Genomic DNA, 25,217 nt, shown 5'->3' on the forward strand with positions numbered 1-25,217 from the left:
GTATGAGGTGGTGCTCAGTGGTGGTACCTTTCCTAATACCTGGTGTAGTCCAGCTCCTCTCAGTGACTGTATGAGGTGGTGCTCAGTGGTGGTACCTTTCCTAATACCTGGTGTAGTCCAGCTCCTCTCAGTGACTGTATGAGGTGGTGCTCAGTGGTGGTACCTTTCCTAATACGTGGTGTAGTCCAGCTCTTCTCAGTGACTGTATGAGGTGGTGCTCAGTGGTGGTACCTTTCCTAATACGTGGTGTAGTCCAGCTCTTCTCAGTGACTGTATGAGGTGGTGCTCAGTGATGGTACCTTTCCTAATACCTGGTGTAGTCCAGCTCCTTTCAGTGACTGTATGAGGTGGTGCTCAGTGATGGTATCTTTCCTAATACGTGGTGTAGTCCAGCTCCTCTCAGTGACTGTATGAGGTGGCAATCAGTGATGGTATCTTTCCCAATACGTGGTGTAGTCCAGCTCTTCTCAGTGACTGTATGAGGTGGTGCTCAGTGGTGGTACCTTTCCTAATACGTGGTGTAGTCCAGCTCTTCTCAGTGACTGTATGAGGTGGCACTACGTGGTTGTATCTTTCCTAACACCTCGTGTAGTCCAGCTCTTCTCAGTGACTGTATGAGGTGGCAATCAGTGATGGTATCTTTCCTAATACGTGGTGTAGTCCAGCTCTTCTCAGTGACTGTATGAAGTGGTGCTCAGTGGTGGTATCTTTCCTAACATCTGGTGTAGTCCAGCTCTTCTCAGTGACTGTATGAGGTGGCAATCAGTGATGGTATCTTTCCTAATACGTGGTGTAGTCCAGCTCTTCTCAGTGACTGTATGAGGTGGTGCTCAGTGGTGGTATCTTTCCTAACATCTGGTGTAGTCCAGCTCTTCTCAGTGACTGTATGAGGTGGCAATCAGTGATGGTACCTCTCCTAATACCTGGTGTAGTCCAGCTCCTCGCAGTGACTGTATGAGGTGGTGGTCAGTGGTGGTACCTTTCCTAATACCTGGTATAGTCCAGCTCCTCTCAGTGACTGTATGAGGTGGTGCTCAGTGATGGTATCTTTCCTAATACGTGGTGTAGTCCAGCTCTTCTCAGTGACTGTATGAGGTGGTGCTCAGTGATGGTACCTTTCCTAATACGTGGTGTAGTCCAGCTCCTCTCAGTGACTGTATGAGGTGGCAATCAGTGATGGTACCTTTCCTAATACCTGGTGTAGTCCAGCTCCTCAGTGACTGTATGAGGTGGCACTCAGTGGTAGTATCTTTCCTAATACGTGGTGTAGTCCAGCTTCTCTCAGTGACTCTATGAGGTGGCAATCAGTGATGGTATCTTTCCTAATACCTGGTGTAGTCTAGCTCCTCACAGTGACTGTATGAGGTGGCAATCAGTGGTAGTATCTTTCCTAACACCTGGTGTAGTCCAGCTCCTCTCAGTGACTGTATGAGGTGGTGCTCAGTGGTAGTATCTTTCCTAATTCTCGGTGTAGTCCAGCTCCTCTCAGTGACTATATGAGGTGGCAATCAGTGATGGTATCTTTCCTAATACCTGGTGTAGTCTAGCTCCTCACAGTGACTGTATGAGGTGGCAATCAGTGGTAGTATCTTTCCTAACACCTGGTGTAGTCCAGCTCCTCACAGTGACTGTATGAGGTGGTGCTCAGTGGTGGTACTTTTCCTAATACGTGGTATAGTCTAGCTCCTCACAGTGACTATATGAGGTGATGCTCAGTGGTGGTACCTTTCCTAATATGTGGTATAGTCTAGCTCCTCTCAGTGACTGTATGAGGTGGCACTCAGTGATGGTACCTTTCCTAATTACTGGTGTGGACCAGCACTTCTCCGTGACTGTATGAGGTGGCAATCAGTGATGGTATCTTTCCTAATATGTGGTGTAGTCCAGCTTCTCTCAGTGACTGTATCTGGTGGCGCTCAGTGGTAGTACTTTTCCTAAGTACTGGTGTGGACCAGCACTTCTCCGTGACTGTATGAGGTGGTGCTCAGTGGTGATACCTTTCCTAGTACGTGGTATAGTCCAGCTCCTCTCAGTGACTGTATGAGGTGGTGGTCAGTGGTGGTACCTTTCCTAACACCTGGTGTAGTCCAACTCCTCACAGTGACTGTATGAGGTGGTGCTCAGTGGTGATACCTTTCCTAGTACGTGGTATAGTCTAGCTCCTCACAGTGACTGTATGAGGTGGTGCTCAGTGGTGGTACTTTTCCTAATTACTGGTGTGGACCAGCACTTCTCCGTGACTGTATGAGGTGGTGCTCAGTGGTGATACCTTTCCTAGTACGTGGTATAGTCTAGCTCCTCACAGTGACTGTATGAGGTGGTGCTCAGTGGTGGTACTTTTCCTAATTACTGGTGTGGACCAGCACTTCTCCGTGACTGTATGAGGTGGTGCTCAGTGGTGATACCTTTCCTAGTACGTGGTATAGTCTAGCTCCTCACAGTGACTGTATGAGGTGGTGGTCAGTGGTGGTACCTTTCCTAACACCTGGTGTAGTCCAACTCCTCACAGTGACTGTATGAGGTGGTGCTCAGTGGTGATACCTTTCCTAGTACGTGGTATAGTCTAGCTCCTCACAGTGACTGTATGAGGTGGTGCTCAGTGGTGGTACTTTTCCTAATTACTGGTGTGGACCAGCACTTCTCCGTGACTGTATGAGGTGGCAATCAGTGATGGTATCTTTCCTAATATGTGGTGTAGTCCAGCTTCTCTCAGTGACTGTATCTGGTGGCGCTCAGTGGTAGTACTTTTCCTAATTACTGGTGTGGACCAGCACTTCTCCGTGACTGTATGAGGTGGTGCTCAGTGGTGATACCTTTCCTAATACGTGGTATAGTCTAGCTCCTCACAGTGACTGTATGAGGTGGTGGTCAGTGGTGGTACTTTTCCTAATACGTGCCGTAGTCCAGCTCCTCTCAGTGACTGTATGACTTGTTTTTACTTATCTTCTCTAACAGCATGGACATGGCTGCCATCTCTGTCTCAGTAAGAATGGTTGTGAGTGAAGATCCTTTCTCCTAGGACAGCGGTCCCCAACCTTTCTTACCATGTGAGCTCCTTTCAGCTCTGTGAGGAGGTTGTGGACCACATCTAGAGCCTCGACTGGTGACCTTCAGCTCCCGCCTCACTCTCAGTCATGACACCAAGATCCCCATTTAATGACAGCAAGGCAGTATACCTGCACCCTGAGTTCCTACCACGCCATCATTCAGTATTCTTGCAGTCAGCGCTCCCACAACTGTCACGCTCAGTGTCCAGCACCTCCTGTGACTGGTGGCCTCATCCTATTTCCATTTTACCATGCCTCATTTACTTCTAACCCCTGGGGTTATCACAGAAGTCCCCATCTGGAGTCCTGCTCTTCGCAGCTGTTTGCTAGTTTGCACCAATTTGGCAGCCCACTGGGAAGCACACATCATGGTCCCACAAGCCACATGTGGCCTCTGAGGTTGAGGACTCCTGCCATGGGGAATATAGAGATGTGCAGTTGATGCCCCCCGTGAAATTCTTTGCATGGAGGGATCATTGATGATTTCTACCATCTTGGGGCACTTTTGCAGCTGCTTCTACACTTAGGAACTGTCACTAATCCAAAACAATACGAAAGATTCACATATTTTACCGCCTGAAAGTTCCTGCCAAATATGTCAGAAGGAGGCATTCATAAATGTGTCTTCCATCCCTCCATGTGATATCATGGCCAATAGACACGGTGGTGCTGTGCGTCCCCGCTCGTGGCATATCTCCTGTCTCCAGCAGATGAAGTCACATACAGCGGGACACGTTCTAGACGCTTCCTGTGTAGACCCCACCGGCCATGTTTATTAGCGTATACAGATTTTTTACTTTGTGCAGACGCCGCCATTCTGTTGATCTTAAATACGGTAGATGATGTACAGTGGTTAATCCCTCTCTATAATGTGCTTTAAGTATTCCCTGCAGTATGTAGGAGATAATCCCTACCATCCATGTACTGTAGACAATCTCCACATTCTAATGTAGATAATCCCTACCATCCATGTCCTGGAGATAATCCCTACCATCCATTTAAAACTAAAGCTAATCTCTGCAATCTAATGTACATAATCCCCATCATCCATGTACTAAAGATAATCTCTACATTCTAATGTACATAATCCCTACCATCCACGTACTGTAGATAATCTCTACATTGTAAAAAGGTCCACATCTTAGACTGAAACGTCGCACATGGGCCAATAAACCACATTTATTTTTTCTACTGGAGTGCTGCCTTTATTTTTCTGGATAATAGCATGAGGTTTGGTACATGCCTGGAAGGATTTTTTGCACCCTTTGTTTTCTTTTGGTGCTGCTTTTTGTTTTCTTTTTCTATACATTCTAATGTAGATAATCCCTACCATCCATGTCCTGGAGATAATCCCTTCCCATCTATGTACTGTAGATAATCCCTTCCATCCATGTACTTTAGATAATCTCTGCATTCTAATGTGGATAATCCCTTCCATCCATGTACTTTAGATAATCTCTGCATTCTAATGTGGATAATCCCTACCATCCATGTACTTTAGATAATCTCTACATTCTAAAGCAGATAATCCCCATCATCCATGTACTGTAGATAATCTCTATATTCTAATGCATATAATACCTATCATCCATGTACTGCAGATAATCCCTACTATCCATGCACTGTAGATAATACCTACCATCCACGTACCGTAGATAATCTCTCCATTCTAATATGGATAATCCCTACCATCCACGTACTGTAGATAATCTCTACATTCTAATATGGATAATCCCTACCATCCACGTACTGTAGATAATCTCTACATTCTAATATGGATAATCCCTACCATCCACGTACTGTAGATAATTTCTACATTCTAATATGGATAATCCCTACCATCCATGTACTGTAGATAATCTCTTCATTCTAATGTAGATAATTCCTACCATCCATGCCCTGGAGATAATCTCTACATTCTAATGTATATAATCCCTACCATCCATGTACTGTAGATAATCCCTACCATCCATGTACTAAAGATAATCTCTGCATTCTAATGTAGATAATCCCTACCATCCATGTCCTGGAGATTATCTTTAGTACATGGATGGTAGGGATTATCTCCAGGACATGGATGGTAGGGATTATCTACATTAGAATGCAGAGATTATCTTTAGTACATGGATGGTAGGGATTATCTTCAATACATGGATGGATGGTAGGGATTATCTACATTACAATATAGAGATTATCTACAGTACATGGATGGTAGGGATTATCTTCAATACATGGATGGATCGTTAGGATTATCTACATTAGAATGAAGAGATTATCTTTAGTACATGGATGGTAGGGATTATCTCTTCATTCTAATGTAGATAATCCTAACGATCCATCCATGTATTGAAGATAATCCCTACCATCCATGTACTGTAGATAATCTCTATATTGTAATGTAGATAATCCCTACCATCCATCCATGTATTGAAGATAATCTCTACCATCCATGTACTGTTGATAATCCCTACCATCCATGTACTGTAGATAATCTCTATATTGTAATGTAGATAATCCCTACCATCCATCCATGTATTGTAGATAATCCCTACCATCCATGTACTGTAGATAATCCCTACCATCCATGCTCTGGAGATAATCTCTACATTCTAATGTACATAATCCCTACCATCCACGTACTGTAGATAATCTCTACATTGTAAAAAGGTCCACATCTTAGACTGAAACGTCGCACATGGGCCAATAAACCACATTTATTTTTTCTACTGGAGTGCTGCCTTTATTTTTCTGGATAATAGCATGAGGTTTGGTACATGCCTGGAAGGATTTTTTGCACCCTTTGTTTTCTTTTGGTGCTGCTTTTTGTTTTCTTTTTCTATACATTCTAATGTAGATAATCCCTACCATCCATGTCCTGGAGATAATCCCTTCCCATCTATGTACTGTAGATAATCCCTTCCATCCATGTACTTTAGATAATCTCTGCATTCTAATGTGGATAATCCCTTCCATCCATGTACTTTAGATAATCTCTGCATTCTAATGTGGATAATCCCTACCATCCATGTACTTTAGATAATCTCTACATTCTAAAGCAGATAATCCCCATCATCCATGTACTGTAGATAATCTCTATATTCTAATGCATATAATACCTATCATCCATGTACTGCAGATAATCCCTACTATCCATGCACTGTAGATAATACCTACCATCCACGTACCGTAGATAATCTCTCCATTCTAATATGGATAATCCCTACCATCCACGTACTGTAGATAATCTCTACATTCTAATATGGATAATCCCTACCATCCACGTACTGTAGATAATCTCTACATTCTAATATGGATAATCCCTACCATCCACGTACTGTAGATAATTTCTACATTCTAATATGGATAATCCCTACCATCCATGTACTGTAGATAATCTCTTCATTCTAATGTAGATAATTCCTACCATCCATGCCCTGGAGATAATCTCTACATTCTAATGTATATAATCCCTACCATCCATGTACTGTAGATAATCCCTACCATCCATGTACTAAAGATAATCTCTGCATTCTAATGTAGATAATCCCTACCATCCATGTCCTGGAGATTATCTTTAGTACATGGATGGTAGGGATTATCTCCAGGACATGGATGGTAGGGATTATCTACATTAGAATGCAGAGATTATCTTTAGTACATGGATGGTAGGGATTATCTTCAATACATGGATGGATGGTAGGGATTATCTACATTACAATATAGAGATTATCTACAGTACATGGATGGTAGGGATTATCTTCAATACATGGATGGATCGTTAGGATTATCTACATTAGAATGAAGAGATTATCTTTAGTACATGGATGGTAGGGATTATCTCTTCATTCTAATGTAGATAATCCTAACGATCCATCCATGTATTGAAGATAATCCCTACCATCCATGTACTGTAGATAATCTCTATATTGTAATGTAGATAATCCCTACCATCCATCCATGTATTGAAGATAATCTCTACCATCCATGTACTGTTGATAATCCCTACCATCCATGTACTGTAGATAATCTCTATATTGTAATGTAGATAATCCCTACCATCCATCCATGTATTGTAGATAATCCCTACCATCCATGTACTGTAGATAATCCCTACCATCCATGCTCTGGAGATAATCTCTACATTCTAATGTAGATAATCCTTACCATCCATCCATGTATTGTAGATAATCCCTACCATCCATGCTCTGGAGATAATCTCTACATTCTAATGTAGATAATCCTTACCATCCATCCATGTATTGTAGATAATCCCTACCATCCATGTACTGTAGATAATCTCTACATTCTAATGTAGATAATCCTTACCATCCATCCATGTATTGTAGATAATCCCTACCATCCATGTACTGTAGATAATCTCTACATTGTAATGTAGATAATCCCTACCATCCATCCATGTATTGTAGATAATCCCTACCATCCATGTACTGTAGATAATCCCTACCATCCATGCTCTGGAGATAATCTCTACATTCTAATGTAGATAATCCTTACCATCCATCCATGTACTGTAGATAATCCCTACCATCCATGTACTGTAGATAATCTCTACATTGTAATGTAGATAATCCTTACCATCCATCCATGTATTGATGCTAATCCCTACTATCCATGTACTGTAAATAGTCCCTAACATTGATGTATTGTAGATAATCTCTACCAGTGATATACTACAGAAAATCCATACCAGTGATATATTGTAGATAATCCCTAATATTGATGTACTGCAGAGAATGCCTATCATCTGTGTACAGTAGATGTTTCTTACCATCTGTGTGCTCTAGATAATCCCTATCACTGGTGTCCTGTAGATAATCACTGAAATCTCATTAAACCACCAGTTCTGTCAGGACTCTCATGTTTGGTGGACACTCTCCTGTCTGCATCGTGAGGCCGACCTCTATGGAGACCCTGAAGTGGTCACAATGTCACCTACAGTCACCGATATACCTGGGTTTGTATTCGGTTGAGCCCCCGGAACCAGAGAATCTGTCCCCGTCTGAGTTCTCGCTCTGCATGGTCTATTTCTTCCACATCTTCATTTAGCTCCTCTTCAGGGATCTCCTCTTTTTGGGTCAGATGACCGGTTGCCCTCAGGAACGTTAACCTGTTGGTTGGGATACTGGCAATGACCTGTAAGCAGAGGACAAGGCCGGTCATACGTCAGCGCTAATTTCAGTAGTTGGTATTTACAGGCGGAAACTCCAAATCTGCCCCACATATCACAGGAGGAAACTCCCCAGCTGCCACATATCACAGGAGGAAACTCCACACCCGTTCCACATATCACAGGAGGAAACTCCACAGCTGCCACACATCACAGGAGGAAACTCTCCAGCTGACTCACATATCACAGGAGGAAACTCCACATCTGCCCCACATATAAAACAGGAGGAAACTCCACATCTGTCCATGTCGCAGGAGGAAACTCCTCATCTGTCCCACATATCGAAGGAGGAAACACCACATCTGCCCCACATATAAAACAGGAGGAAACTCCACATCTGCCCATGTCACAGTAGGAAACTCTCCAGCTGCCACACATATCACAGGAGGAAACTCCACACTCGTCCCACATATCACAGGAGGAAACTCTCCAGCTGCCACATATCACAGGAGCAAACTCTCCAGCCGCCACACATATCACATGAGGAAACTCTACACCCGTCCCACATATCACAGGAGGAAACTCTCCAGCTGCCACATATCACAGGAGGAAACTCTCCAGCCGCCACACATATCACATGAGGAAACTCTACACCCGTCCCACATATCACAGGAGGAAACTCTCCAGCTGCCACATATCACAGGAGGAAACTCTCCAGCCGCCACACATATCACATGAGGAAACTCTACACCCGTTCCACATATCACAGGAGGAAACTCTCCAGCTGCCACATATCACAGGAGGAAACTCTCCAGCCGCCACACATATCACATGAGGAAACTCTACACCCGTCCCACATATCACAGGAGGAAACTCTCCAGCTGCCACATATCACAGGAGGAAACTCTCCAGCCGCCACACATATCACATGAGGAAACTCTACACCCGTTCCACATATCACAGGAGGAAACTCTCCAGCTGCCACATATCACAGGAGGAAACTCTCCAGCCGCCACACATATCACATGAGGAAACTCTACACCCGTCCCACATATCACAGGAGGAAACTCTCCAGCTGCCACATATCACAGGAGGAAACTCTCCAGCCGCCACACATATCACATGAGGAAACTCTACACCCGTTCCACATATCACAGGAGGAAACTCTCCAGCTGCCACATATCACAGGAGGAAACTCTACACCCGTCCCACATATCACAGGAGGAAACTCTCCAGCTGCCACATATCACAGGAGGAAACTCTCCAGCCGCCACACATATCACAGGAGGAAACTCTACACCCGTTCCACATATCACAGGAGGAAACTCTCCAGCTGCCACATATCACAGGAGGAAACTCCACACTCGTCCCACATATCACAGGAGGAAACTCTCCAGCTGACTCACATATCACAGGAGGAAACTCTCCAGCTGCCACATATCACAGGAGGAAACTCTCCAGCCGCCACACATATCACATGAGGAAACTCCACACCCGTTCCACATATCACAGGAGGAAACTCCACATCTTCCCCATATATAAAACAGGAGGAAACTCCACATCTGACCCGCATGTCACACGATCATGCTACACATCTGCCCCACATATATAAAACAGGAGCAAACTCCACAATTGCCCCACATATCATAGGAGGAAACTACCCAGCTGCCACACATATCACATGAGAAAACTCCACACCCGTCCCACATGTCACAGGAGGAAACTAAACTTCCCAGCTGCCATACATATCACAGGGGGAAACTCCACATCTGCCCCGCATGTCACACGATCATGCTCCACTTTTGCCCCACTTATCACAGGAGGATGGTCCATATCTGCCCCATATATCACAAGAGGAACCTCTACAACTGCCACATACATTACAGGAGGAAACTCCACATCTGTTCCTTATATCACTGGAGGAAACTCCACATCTGTCCCACACAATCATGTTCCACATCTGCCCCACACATGACAGGAAGAAACTCCCCAGCTGCCACATGTCACAGGATGAAACTCCACATCTTCCCCACATATCACAGGAGGAAACTCCACATCTGCCCTGCACGTCATGTATAGATCACTGGGAATATAATGAAATTACTCTAAAAAATCAGTGTTCTCAATCGCTCATCCACAATCTCTATACCAGATGTGATCTGAAGAGATCATGTATAGATCCCAGGGAATATAAAGAGATTACTAAAAAGAATCATTGTTCTTCACTGCTCATCCCTGATCTCTATAATCAGCTGTGATCTGATGAGATCATGTATAGATCCCTGGGAATATAACGAGATCACTATGAAGAGACAATGTCCTTGACCACTCATCCCCATGTCTATACCAGATGTGATATGAAGAGATCATGTACAGATCCCAGGGAATATAAAGAGATTACTAAAAAGAATCAGTGTTCTTCACTGCTGATCCCTGATCTCTATAACCAGCTGTGATCTGATGAGATCATGTATAGATCCTCGGGAATTTAACGAGATCACTATGAAGAGACAATGTCCTCGACCACTCATCCCCCATGTCTATACCAGATGTGATATGAAGAGATCATATATAGATCTCTGGGAATATAAAAAGATTACTATAAAGAATCAGTGTTCTTCACCTCTCATCCCCGATCTCTATGACCAGCTGTGGTCTGAGATAATGTATAGATACCTGGGAATATAACAAGATCACTATAAAAAAAAAATAATTGGTGTCTTAGGCCTCGCATACCTGATTTGTATAATTGAGTGTTGAAGGTTATCGCTGTATATTGCTACTTCATTTTCCTTCTGGCATCATCACCCTCTCACTTAGAGTGCACCACTATATCTGATCTCTATAACTGTCACGGTTCCACCCCTCAGTGTGTCTGGGATGCAGTTACTGACAACGCAGCCATCCAATCTGGTATAGGGGTGGCTGAGGCTGTCAGTACTTTGTCAGTGTCTGCTGTCTCCATGTGTTCATTATTCCAGGTAATTGCCATGCTTCTTAACGGAGCTGCTTCTCCCAGAACTCTGCCAGACGTACATTCAGCTTGTGAGGTTTGTGCTTTCCTGTGTCTCGAGTTCTGTTTGCTTCATCAGTTGCCTGACCTTGGACTTAATTCTGACCAACAACCTGTTTAACCCATACAAGCTCTGATCCGTTATCCTCCCGCTACTCTGACCTCAGAGGGTCCATGTACCCTCCAGACCGGACTTCTTATTGGAGGACCATCTGACTGTGTCAGTGCTGAGTATGGACCATTGCCATTATATATACATTTAGTCCATGACCATAAATGTGCAATGTTCTCGGTTTCATTATTTTTAACTGGGAACACAGTGCACTAGGACTTTACTCCACACAGCCCTTATTTCATAGAACGAATACAAGCTTTTCATATAGGTTTACTGCAACCTTGCATGCGTAGGGGTGTTCTATGTATGTTATACTGATTTTTTCACAGGCCCTGTTGGGCTGCTAGCATCAGCTCAGTAGATAGTCCTCATTTGCATTGATTTTGTCATTTAACTATATTCGGATTTGGTCTATGGGTATTTGAGAGTATTTAACTCCTCATTATGGATCATTGTTTTGTGTGTCAATTATCCCAAGTGGACTTTTAAATGTTTTTATGTGTGTGTATTTTTGAGGTCTTGAAATAAAAATGTGTATCTTTATTTAAAATATCTGGGTGATCCCTGTTTGTATGCATGTACTTTTTTTCCTTGTTGTTCATATACAGTATAGGAACAAAGATTCTTGGAGGGACTTAACTCTTACACTTCACTCTGCTAGGCCATAAACTCGCATTCCAGAGGGGGGGAGGAGTAGGAATTCACAGAAAAGGTGGAAGGGCGGCGCGTGAGACCTGCTTCTACAGAAATCAATGCTCTGGATGTGTAGTCCAAACGATGGAAAATAATTCATATTTTCCTGACACCTCCCCCTTTCGGACTGCGTTACGGAGGCAGGACCTATTGGTACTCCTCCATGCGCACCTCTGCGGGCTTGCCCCATCGGGATAACCCATCTGTATTGCCATGCTCGCTGCCCATTTTGTGTTGGACTGTAAAAGTCGTACTGCTGGAGGGCAAGGCTCCAGCGTGGCAACCTTCCCTTGGTACCGGACACGGTGTGCAGCCAACTCAGAGGGTTGTGGTCAGTCCCGACAATGAAGGTGCACCCGCACAAGTAAGGATGCAAGCCTTGCAGGACCCAAACCGTAGCCAGGCACTCCTCTATGGTGCAGTAGGCCACTTCCCTCGGCAGGAGCTTCCAGCTTAGGTAAAACATGGGGTGCTCTTGGTTCCCCGAGTCGACCTGGCTGAGCACAGCACCGAGGCCAAACTTGCTGGCCTCAGTCTGTACTAAGAACAGTGGACTGCTGTTAGCACAGGAGAGCTGCTGAGAGCAGTCTTAAAAGCCTGAAAGGCCACCTCACAGTCATTTGTCCAATCGACTGTATGGGGTAGGCTTTTCTTGGTGAGGTCCATCAAGGGCTTTGCAAGGCTACTATAGTTTTGTACAAAGTGCCTATAGTACCCTGCAGTGCCCAAGAATGACATCACCTGCTTCTTGGTCCTGGGGGTGGGCCAGGATGTGATATAGTTCACTGTTGTGAATTTGCTTTTTGCTCCCTCTAGTGGTTACTAGTTTTTTGACTCTGGTTTTTCTGTCATTCCTTTTATCCGCACCTGGGTCGTTAGTTAGGGGTGTTGCTATATAAGCTCCCTGGACCTTCAGTTCAATGCCTGGCAACGTAGTTATCAGAGCTAGTCTGCTGTGCTCTTGTCTACTGATCCTGGTTCCAGTTATATCAGCTAAGTCTGCCTTTTGCTTTTTGCTATTTGTTTTGGTTTTGTATTTTTGTCCAGCTTGTTCCAAATCTATATCCTGACCTTTGCTGGAAGCTCTAGGGGGCTGGTGTTCTCCCCCCGGACCGTTAGACGGTTCGGGGGTTCTTGAATTTCCAGTGTGGATTTTGATAGGGTTTTTGTTGACCATATAAGTTACCTTTCTTTATTCTGCTATCAGTAAGCGGGCCTCTCTGTGCTAAACCTGGTTCATTTCTGTGTTTGTCATTTCCTCTTACCTCACCGTCATTATTTGTGGGGGGCTTCTATCCAGCTTTGGGGTCCCCTTCTCTGGAGGCAAGAAAGGTCTTTGTTTTCCTCTACTAGGGGTAGCTAGATTCTCCGGCTGGCGCGTGTCATCTAGAATCAACGTAGGAATGATCCCCGGCTACTTCTAGTGTTGGCGTTAGGAGTAGATATATGGTCAACCCAGTTACCACTGCCCTATGAGCTGGATTTTTGTATTCTGCAGACTTCCACGTTCCTCTGAGACCCTCGCCATTGGGGTCATAACAGTTTGCCAGGCCAGTATTAAATGTTTAATGCATTGCAGAAGAGGGATTATAAGAAAGAAGATTCTGAGTTTTTTTTTTTTTCTCCTTCCCCTTTACCTCAGAGTGGCTATGCTTGCTGCAGACATGAATGTCCAGACCTTGATTACAAGTGTGGACCAGCTGGCTACTCGTGTGCAGGGCATACAAGACTATGTTATCAGAAATCCTAGGTCAGAACCTAAAATACCGATTCCTGAACTGTTTTCCGGAGACAGGTTTAAGTTTAGGAATTTCGTGAATAATTGTAAATTGTTTTTGTCCCTGAGACCCTGTTCATCAGGAGATTCTGCTCAGCAAGTAAAAATTGTTATTTCGTTCTTACGGGGCGACCCTCAGGATTGGGCTTTTTCGCTGGCGCCAGGAGATCCGGCATTGGCTGATCTTGATGCGTTTTTTCTGGCGCTCGGTTTACTTTATGAGGAACCCAATCTTGAGATTCAGGCAGAAAAGGCCTTGCTGTCTATGTCTCAGGGGCAGGACGAGGCTGAAGTGTATTGCCAAAAATTTCGGAAATGGTCCGTGCTGACACATTGGAACGAGTGTGCACTGGCCGCTAATTTTAGAAATGGCCTTTCTGAAGCCATTAAGAATGTTATGGTGGGTTTTCCCATTCCCACAGGTCTCAATGATACTATGGCACTGGCTATTCAAATTGACCGGCGGTTGCGGGAGCGCAAAACCGCAAATTCCCTCATGGTGTTGTCTGAACAGACACCTAATTCGGTGCAATGTGATAGAAAAACCGCAAATTCCCTCATGGTGTTGTCTGAACAGACACCTGATTTAATGCAATGTGATAGAATCCTGACTAGAAATGAGCGGAAAATTCATAGACGCCGGAATGGCTTGTGCTACTACTGTGGTGATTCTACACATGTTATCTCAGCATGCTCTAAACGTATAGCTAAGGTTGTTAGTCCTGTCACCGTTGGTAATTTGCAACCTAAATTTATTCTGTCTGTAACTTTGATTTGCTCACTGTCATCTTATCCTGTCATGGCGTTTGTAGATTCAGGTGCTGCCCTGAGTCTCATGGATCTCTCATTTGCTAAGCGCTGTGGATTTACTCTTGAACCATTAGAAAATCCTATTCCTCTTAGGGGTATTGATGCTACGCCATTGGCAGCAAATAAACCGCAGTATTGGACACAGGTTACCATGTGCATGACTCCTGAACACCGCGAGGTGATACGTTTCCTGGTTTTACATAAAATGCATGATTTGGTCGTTTTAGGGCTGCCATGGTTACAGACCCATAATCCAGTCCTGGACTGGAAGGCTATGTCAGTCTCAAGTTGGGGCTGTCGTGGTATTCATGAGGATTCCCTGCCTGTGTCTATTGCTTCTTCTACACCTTCGGAAGTTCCGGAGTATTTGTCTGATTATCAGGATGTCTTCAGTGAGTCTGAGTCCAGTGCACTGCCTCCTCATAGGGACTGTGACTGTGCTATAGATTTGATCCCAGGCAGTAAATTTCCTAAGGGAAGACTGTTTAATCTGTCGGTACCTGAACATACCGCTATGCGTTCATATATCAAGGAGTCTCTGGAAAAAGGACATATTCGTCCGTCTTCTTCCCCCCTTGGTGCGGGATTCTTTTTTGTGGCAAAAAAGGACGGATCTTTGAGACCTTGTATTGATTATCGGCTTTTAAATAAGATCACTGTCAAATTTCAGTATCCTTTACCGCTGTTGTCTGACTTGTTTGCCCGGATTAAGGGTGCCAAGTGGTTCACCAAGATAGACCTTCGTGGTGCGTACAACCTTGTGCGCATTAAGCAAGGTGATGAATGGAAAACCGCATTCAATACGCCCGAAGGTCATTTTGAGTACTTGGTGATGCCTTTTGGGCTCTCCAATGCGCCTTCAGTTTTTCAGTCCTTTATGCATGACATTTTCCGGAAGTATCTGGATAAATTTTTGATTGTTTATCTGGATGATATTTTGGTTTTTTCTGATAATTGGGATTCGCATGTGGAGCAGGTCAGGTTGGTCTTTAAAATTTTGCGTGAAAATTCTTTGTTTGTCAAGGGCTCAAAGTGTCTCTTTGGTGTACAGAAGGTTCCCTTTTTGGGGTTCATTTTTTCCCCTTCTGCTGTGGAGATGGACCCAGTCAAGGTCCGAGCTATTCTTGATTGGACTCAGCCCTCGTCAGTTAAGAGTCTTCAGAAGTTCTTGGGCTTCGCTAACTTCTACCGTCGTTTTATCGCTAATTTTTCTAGCATTGTGAAACCTTTGACGGATATGACCAAGAAGGGCTCCGATGTAGCTAACTGGGCTCCTGCTGCCGTGGAGGCTTTCCAGGAGTTGAAACGCCGGTTTACTTCGGCGCCTGTTTTGTGCCAGCCTGACGTCTCACTTCCCTTTCAGGTTGAGGTGGATGCTTCGGAGATTGGGGCAGGGGCCGTTTTGTCGCAGAGAGGCCCTGGTTGCTCTGTTATGAAACCTTGTGCCTTTTTCTCTAGGAAGTTTTCGCCTGCCGAGCGAAATTATGATGTGGGCAATCGGGAGTTGTTGGCCATGAAATGGGCATTTGAGGAGTGGCGTCATTGGCTCGAGGGTGCTAAGCATCGTGTGGTGGTCTTGACTGATCACAAAAATCTGATGTATCTCGAGTCTGCTAAACGCCTTAATCCGAGACAGGCCCGCTGGTCATTGTTTTTCTCCCGCTTTGATTTTGTTGTCTCGTATTTACCAGGTTCAAAGAATGTGAAGGCCGATGCTCTTTCTAGGAGCTTTGTGCCTGATGCTCCTGGAGTCACTGATCCTGTTGGTATTCTTAAAGATGGAGTTATCTTGTCAGCTATTTCTCCGGATCTGCGACGTGTGTTGCAGAGATTTCAGGCTGATAGGCCTGAGTCTTGTCCACCTGACAGACTGTTTGTCCCGGATAAGTGGACCAGCAGAGTCATTTCCGAGGTTCATTCCTCGGTGTTGGCAGGTCACCCGGGAATTTTTGGCACCAGAGATCTGGTGGCCAGGTCCTTTTGGTGGCCTTCCTTGTCAAGGGATGTGCGGTCATTTGTGCAGTCCTGTGGGACTTGTGCTCGAGCTAAGCCTTGCTGTTCTCGTGCCAGCGGTTTGCTCTTGCCCTTGCCTGTCCCGAAGAGACCTTGGACACATATCTCCATGGATTTCATTTCTGATCTTCCGCTGTCTCAGGGCATGTCCGTTATCTGGGTGATATGTGATCGCTTCTCCAAGATGGTCCATTTGGTTCCTTTGCCTAAGCTGCCTTCCTCTTCCGATCTGGTTCCTGTGTTTTTCCAGAACGTGGTTCGTTTGCACGGCATCCCTGAGAATATTGTGTCAGACAGAGGATCCCAGTTCGTTTCCAGGTTCTGGCGATCCTTTTGTAGTAGGATGGGCATTGATTTGTCGTTTTCGTCTGCTTTCCATCCTCAGACTAATGGACAGACGGAGCGAACCAATCAGACTTTGGAGGCTTATTTGAGGTGTTTTGTCTCTGCTGATCAGGACGATTGGGTGACATTCTTGCCGTTGGCTGAGTTTGCCCTTAATAATCGGGCTAGTTCCGCCACCTTGGTTTCGCCTTTTTTCTGCAACTCTGGTTTCCATCCTCGCTTTTCTTCGGGTCATGTGGAGCCTTCTGACTGTCCTGGGGTGGATTCTGTGGTGGATAGGTTGCAGCAGATCTGGAATCATGTGGTGGACAACTTGAAGTTGTCACAGGAGAAGGCTCAGCGCTTTGCCAACCGCCGCCGCGGTGTGGGTCCCCGACTACGCGTTGGGGATTTGGTGTGGCTTTCTTCCCGCTTTGTTCCTATGAAGGTCTCCTCTCCCAAATTTAAACCTCGTTTTATTGGGCCTTACAAGATATTGGAAATCCTTAATCCTGTATCTTTTCGTCTGGATCTTCCTGTGTCGTTTGCTATTCACAATGTATTTCATAGGTCCTTGTTGCGGCGGTACATTGTGCCTGTAGTTCCTTCTGCTGAGCCTCCTGCTCCGGTGTTGGTTGAGGGCGAGTTGGAGTACGTGGTGGAGAAGATCTTGGATTCTCGCCTCTCCAGGCGGAGGCTTCAGTACCTGGTCAAGTGGAAGGGCTATGGTCAGGAGGATAATTCCTGGGTGGTCGCCTCTGATGTTCATGCGGCCGATTTAGTTCGTGCCTTTCATGCCGCTCATCCTGATCGCCCTGGTGGTCGTGGTGAGGGTTCGGTGACCCCTCACTAAGGGGGGGGTACTGTTGTGAATTTGCTTTTTGCTCCCTCTAGTGGTTACTAGTTTTTTGACTCTGGTTTTTCTGTCATTCCTTTTATCCGCACCTGGGTCGTTAGTTAGGGGTGTTGCTATATAAGCTCCCTGGACCTTCAGTTCAATGCCTGGCAACGTAGTTATCAGAGCTAGTCTGCTGTGCTCTTGTCTACTGATCCTGGTTCCAGTTATATCAGCTAAGTCTGCCTTTTGCTTTTTGCTATTTGTTTTGGTTTTGTATTTTTGTCCAGCTTGTTCCAAATCTATATCCTGACCTTTGCTGGAAGCTCTAGGGGGCTGGTGTTCTCCCCCCGGACCGTTAGACGGTTCGGGGGTTCTTGAATTTCCAGTGTGGATTTTGATAGGGTTTTTGTTGACCATATAAGTTACCTTTCTTTATTCTGCTATCAGTAAGCGGGCCTCTCTGTGCTAAACCTGGTTCATTTCTGTGTTTGTCATTTCCTCTTACCTCACCGTCATTATTTGTGGGGGGCTTCTATCCAGCTTTGGGGTCCCCTTCTCTGGAGGCAAGAAAGGTCTTTGTTTTCCTCTACTAGGGGTAGCTAGATTCTCCGGCTGGCGCGTGTCATCTAGAATCAACGTAGGAATGATCCCCGGCTACTTCTAGTGTTGGCGTTAGGAGTAGATATATGGTCAACCCAGTTACCACTGCCCTATGAGCTGGATTTTTGTATTCTGCAGACTTCCACGTTCCTCTGAGACCCTCGCCATTGGGGTCATAACAGTTCACCTTCCCAGGCTCTGGCTTAAGAATGCCCCCGCCTACCCCGTGCCCCAGGTAGTGGACCTCGCTCATGCCCATCTGGCACTTTCGTGGCTTGATGGTCAAGCCTGTTTGTTGAATGCGCCCAATCACCTGCTGCAGATGCTAGAGGTGATCCTCCCAGGTGGGACGGAAGATGGTAATGTCAACCAGGTACGCCACCGCGCACCTCTCCAGTTCCTGGAGCAGGTTGTTGACCATCTTCTGAAACATGGCAGGGGCATTCTTCATGCCAAAGGGCATGACCGTTGACTTGTATAATCCAAAGGGGGTGATAAAGGTGGACTTGAGGCTCAGGGGAATCTGCCAATATCCCCAGTTCAGATCCATAATGGATAGATAGCACGCACTAGCTAGTCGCTCAAGTAGCTTCTCGATGCGTGGCATTGGGTGCGTATCAGGGGCTGTTATGGCGTTGAGCCCCCTGTAGTCCACACAAAACAGGGTGGTCTGATCCTTCTTTGGCACCAGGACTACAGGTGAGGCCGACACACTCTCAGACTATTTAATCACCCCTAACTGGAGCATCTCATTGATCTCCTATCACATGACGTGCTGCACCTCGTCCGAGATACGATAGGATGTTCGCCAGATTGGGGCATGATTCCGGGTGTCCACTTCGTGGACCGCTATCTCATTCCTTCCAGGCATGTTGGTAAACATGGCCTGGAAAGATTCTAGCGTTGCTCGTCACTGCAGAAGACGCTGAAGATGCAGCGGCGTCGGAATGAGGAGCAGGTGAATATCGCGCAGTGCTCCCCTCCCCGTTATACTCACCTGCTCCTGGCGCGGTGCAGTCCCTGCTTCCCCGGCGCCGCAGCTTCTTCCTGTATTGAGCGGTCACCGTTACCGCTCATTACAGTAATGAATATGTGGCTCCACCCCTATGGGAGGTGGATCTGCATATTCATTACTGTAATGAGCGGTACCATGTGACCGCTGTTATGATCCCAATGGCAGAGGATCTCTGATATTCCGGCAAGATAGCAAAATATAAATACTGCTCTAGGGAGGTGGAAACTGGGCTAACCGCATACCTGATCCTAACACAAACAACTAAAAGTAGCCGGTGAACGTGCCTACGTTGGTTCTAGACGTCTCGAGCCAGCCGGAGAACTGACTACCCCTAGAGAAAAAAAATAAGACCTCGCTTGCCTCCAGAGAAATTGAATCCCAAAGATATAGAAAGCCCCCAACAAATAATAACGGTGAGGCAAGAGGAAAACACAAACGTAGAGATGAACTAGATTCAGCAAAGTGAGGCCCAATAGTCTAAATAGCAGAAAATAGATAGTGAACTATGCGGTTAGCAGAAAACCCTACAAAACATCCACGCTGAACATTCAAGAACCCCCACACCGACTGACGGTGTGGAGGGAGAATATCAGCCCCCTAGAGCTTCCAGCGAGTCAAAAAATCAAATGTAAAGCAAGCTGGACAAAAACACTGAATAATGCAAACGATCCAAATTGTACAAAACAGACTTAGCTTTTCTTGCATGAGGCAGACTGAAAGGAATCCGGAGGAGACCAAATAGGTCTGGATACAACGATGCCAGGCAAGAGACTGAGTCCAGAGGAGACTCAAATAGGAAACACCCGCTGCTTAACGACACAGCTGGAGCTCAGGCCTGCAACAAGACATACCTAACACAATACCGTTAGTGACCACCAGAGGGAGCCCAGAAACACAGTTCACAACAGTACCCCCCCTTGAGGAGGGGTCACCGAACCCTCACCAAGACCCCCAGGGCGATCAGGATGAGCAGCGTGAAAGGCATGAACCAAATCAGCCGCATGAACATCAGAGGCGACAACCCAGGAATTATCCTCCTGACCATAGCCTTTCCACTTAACTAAATACTGGAGTTTCCGTCTAGAGATACGAGAATCCAGAATCTTCTCCACCACGTACTCCAACTCGCCCTCAACCAAAACTGGGGCAGGAGGCTCAACAGCAGGAACCATAGGCACCACGTACCGCCGCAACAAGGACCTATGGAACACATTATGAATAGCAAAAGACGCTGGAAGGTCCAAGCGAAAAGACACCGGGTTAAGGATTTCCAAAATCTTATAAGGACCGATAAAGCGAGGCTTGAACTTAGGAGAGGAGACTTTCAAAGGAACATGCCGAGAAGACAACCAAACCAAATCCCCAACACGAAGTCAGGGACCCACACCGCGGCGGCGGTTGGCAAACCGCTGGGCCTTGTCTTGTGACAATTTCAAATTGTCCACCACATGGTTCCAAATCCGCTGCAACCTATCCACCACAGAATCAACCCCAGGACAGTCAGAAGGTTCAACCTGACCCGAGGAGAAACGAGGATGAAAACCAGAGTTGCAGAAAAAGGGTGAAACCAAGGTGGCAGAACTAGCCCGATTATTAAGGGCAAACTCGGCCAGTGGCAAAAAGGTAACCCAGTCGTTCTGATCAGCAGAAACAAAACATCTCAAATAAGTCTCTAACGTCTGATTAGTTCGCTCGGTCTGGCCATTAGTCTGAGGATGAAAAGCCGACGAAAAAGGCAAATCAATACCCATCTTAGCACAAAAGGATCGCCAGAATCTGGACACAAACTGGGATCCTCTGTCAGATACAATATTCTCAGGGATGCCATGCAAACGAACCACATTCTGAAAGAACAAAGGAACCAAATCAGAGGAGGAAGGCAACTTAGGCAAGGGCACCAAATGGACCATTTTAGAAAAACGATCGCACACCACCCAGATGACAGACATCTTCCGAGACACCGGAAGATCAGAGATGAAATCCATGGAAATGTGCGTCCAAGGCCTCTTTGGGATAGGCAAGGGCAAAAGCAACCCGCTGGCACGAGAACAGCAAGGCTTAGCCCGAGCACAAATCCCACAGGACTGCACAAAAGAACGCACATCCCGCGACAAGGAAGGCCACCAAAAGGACCTAGCCACCAAATCTCTGGTACCGAAAATCCCAGGATGTCCCGCCAACACCGACGAATGAACCTCAGAAATAACTCTGTTGGTCCATCCATCAGGGACAAACAATCTCTCTGGTGGACAACGATCAGGCCTATCAGCCTGAAATTTTTGCAGCCCTCGTCGCAAATCTGGGGAAATGGCAGACAAAATTACTCCCTCTCTGAGAATACCAGCCGGCTCAGAGACTCCCGGAGAATCAGGCACAAAACTCCTAGAAAGTGCATCAGCCTTCACATTCTTCGAACCAGGCAGGTACGAGACCACAAAGTCAAAACGGGAGAAAAACAACGACCAACGGGCCTGTCTAGGATTCAGGCGCTTGGCAGACTCGAGGTAAATCAGATTTTTATGATCAGTCAAGACCACCACACGATGTCTAGCTCCCTCGAGCCAATGTCACCACTCCTCAAATGCCCACTTCATGGCCAACAACTCCCGATTACCAACATCGTAGTTCCGCTCAGCAGGCGAAAATTTCCTTGAAAAGAAGGCGCATGGCTTCATCACGGAGCCATCAGAACTTTTTTGCGACAAAACAGCCCCTGCACCAATCTCAGAAGCATCAACTTCAACCTGGAAGGGAAGAGAGACATCCGGCTGGCACAAGACTGGCGCCGAAGTAAACCGACGCTTCAGCTCCCGAAAGGCCTCCGCGGCCGCAGGAGACCAATTCGCAACATCAGAACCCTTCTTGGTCATATCCGTCAAAGGTTTAACCACGCTGGAGAAATTAGCGATAAAACGACGGTAAAAATTAGCAAAGCCCAAGAACTTCTGCAGGCTCTTAACAGACGTGGGCTGAGTCCAGTCATGAATGGCACGGACCTTAACTGGGTCCATCTCCACAGTAGAAGGGGAAAAATCAAAACCCAAAAAAGAAACCTTCTGTACCCCAAAGATACATTTTGAGCCCTTCACAAATAGAGCATTCTCCCGCAAAACCTGAAACACCATCCTGACCTGGTTCACATGGGACTCCCAATCATCAGAAAAAACCAAAATATCATCCAGATAAATAATCATAAATTTATCCAGATATTTCCGGAAGATGTCATGCATGAAGGACTGAAACACAGAAGGAGCATTAGATAATCCGAAAGGCATCACCAGGTACTCAAAATGACCCTCAGGCGTATTAAATGCCGTTTTCCATTCATCTCCCTGCTTTATGCGCACAAGGTTATACGCACCACGAAGATCTATCTTGGTGAACCAACTGGATCCCTTAATCCGAGCAAACAAATCAGACAACAATGGCAAAGGATACTGAAATTTAACAGTGATCTTATTCAGAAGACGATAATCAATACAAGGTCTCAGAGACCCGTCTTTCTTGCCCACAAAAAAGAATCCTGCACCAAGAGGGGACGAGGATGGGCGAATATGTCCCTTCTCCAAAGACTCCTTTATATAACTCCGCATCGCGGCATGCTCTGGCACAGATAAATTAAAGAGTCGTCCCTTAGGAAACTTACTACCAGGAATCAAATCTATAGCACAATCACAGTCCCTATGAGGAGGAAGGGCACTGGACCTGGCCTCATTAAATACATCCTGAAAGTCTGACAAAAACTCAGGGATCTCAGAAGGAGTAAAAGAAGCAATAGACACCAATGGAGAATCGCCATGAATCCCCTGACAACCCCAACTAGACACAGTCATAGCTTTCCAATCTAAAACTGGATTATGGGCATGTAACCATGGCAGACCCAAAACAACAACATCATGCATTTTATGCAGTACCAGAAAACGAATCACCTCCTGATGTACAGGAGCCATGCACATGGTCACCTGCGTCCAATACTGAGGTTTATTCTCCGCCAATGGCGTAGAATCAATTCCTCTAAGAGGAATAGGATTTTCCAAAGGCTCCAGGACAAAACCGCAGCGCTTGGCTAACGACAAATCCATCAGACTTAAAGCAGCACCAGAATCCACAAAAGCCATAACTGAGTAAGAAGATAATAAACAAATTAAAGTCACAGACAAAATAAACTTAGGCTGAAAAGTACCAATGGCGACAGGATTAACTTTTTTCTTTAAACGTTTAGAGCATGCTGAGATAACATGTGTTGAATCACCACAGTAGAAACACAACCCATTTTGACGTCTATGATTTTGTCGCTCGGCTCTGGTCAGAATTCTGTCACATTGCATAGAATCAGGTGACCGTTCAGACAGCACCGCCAAAGGATTATCAGATTTGCGCTCCCGCAAACGTCGATCAATTTGAATGGCTAGAGCCATTGAATCATTTAGACCTGTAGGGATAGGAAACCCCACCATCACATCTTTAATGGCTTCAGAAAGACCATTTCTGAAATTTGCGGCCAGTGCACACTCATTCCATTGAGTAAGCACGGACCATTTCCGAACTTTTTGGCAATATACCTCAGCTTCGTCCTGACCCTGAGAGATAACCAGCAACATTTTTTCAGCCTGATTTTCAAGATTAGGCTCCTCATAAAGCAAACCAAGTGCCAGAAAAAACGCATCAACATTCACCAATGCAGGATCTCCTGGCGCCAGAGAGAAGGCCCAATCTTGAGGGTCGCCGCGCAAAAAGGAAATAACAATCCTAACTTGCTGAGCTGAATCACCAGAGGAACGAGGTTTCAGAGACAGAAACAATTTGCAATTATTCCTAAAATTCAGGAACTTAGATCTATCTCCAAAAAACGGCTCAGGAATAGGTATTTTTGGTTCAGACATAGGGCTATGGATAACAAAATCCTGAATGCTTTGCACCCTAGCAGCAAGCTGATCCACACTAGAAGTCAGAGTCTGGACATTCATATCTGCAGCAGAGTTTCAGCCACTCAGAGAAAAAGGGGATGGAAGAAGCTAGGCAAACTGCAGCAAAAAAAAAAACAAAACAAAAAAACAAAAAAAACCCTCAGAACTTCTTTTTAATCCCGCTTCTGCGATGCATTAAACATTTTCTTTTGGTCCTGGCATTCTGTTATGATCCCAATGGCAGAGGATCTCTGATATTCCGGCAAGATAGCAAAAATATAAATACTGCTCTAGGGAGGTGGAAACTGGGCTAACCGCATACCTGATCCTAACACAAACAACTAAAAGTAGCCGGTGAACGTGCCTACGTTGGTTCTAGACGTCTCGAGCCAGCCGGAGAACTGACTACCCCTAGAGAGAAAAAATAAGACCTCGCTTGCCTCCAGAGAAATTGAACCCCAAAGATATAGAAAGCCCCCAACAAATAATAACGGTGAGGCAAGAGGAAAACACAAACGTAGAGATGAACTAGATTCAGCAAAGTGAGGCCCAATAGTCTAAATAGCAGAAAATAGATAGTGAACTATGCGGTTAGCAGAAAACCCTACAAAACATCCACGCTGAACATTCAAGAACCCCCACACCGACTGACGGTGTGGAGGGAGAATATCAGCCCCCTAGAGCTTCCAGCGAGTCAAAAAATCAAATGTAAAGCAAGCTGGACAAAAACACTGAATAATGCAAACGATCCAAATTGTACAAAACAGACTTAGCTTTTCTTGCATGAGGCAGACTGAAAGGAATCCGGAGGAGACCAAATAGGTCTGGATACAACAATGCCGGGCAAGAGACTGAGTCCAGAGGAGACTCAAATAGGAAACACCCGCTGCTTAACGACACAGCTGGAGCTCAGGCCTGCAACAAGACATACCTAACA

The 25,217-nt window shown here is 45.6% G+C and overlaps 1 protein-coding gene across 15 annotated transcripts in view; it reads right to left on the reverse strand.

The window, feature by feature from the left end:
• Window positions 1-25,217, reverse strand: part of ATP2B2 (ATPase plasma membrane Ca2+ transporting 2) — a 513,240-nt gene that overhangs the window by 32,544 nt on the left and 455,479 nt on the right. For all 15 annotated transcript variants that reach the window (XM_077277278.1, XM_077277286.1, XM_077277282.1 and 12 more), the window contains one exon: window positions 8,019-8,201. In XM_077277278.1, coding sequence (XP_077133393.1) covers window positions 8,019-8,201 — 183 coding nt within the window. The remainder of the gene's footprint in view (window positions 1-8,018; window positions 8,202-25,217) is intronic.

Source organism: Ranitomeya variabilis, chromosome 8, assembly GCF_051348905.1.
Source record: "Ranitomeya variabilis isolate aRanVar5 chromosome 8, aRanVar5.hap1, whole genome shotgun sequence".
NCBI lineage: Eukaryota > Metazoa > Chordata > Amphibia > Anura > Dendrobatidae > Ranitomeya > Ranitomeya variabilis.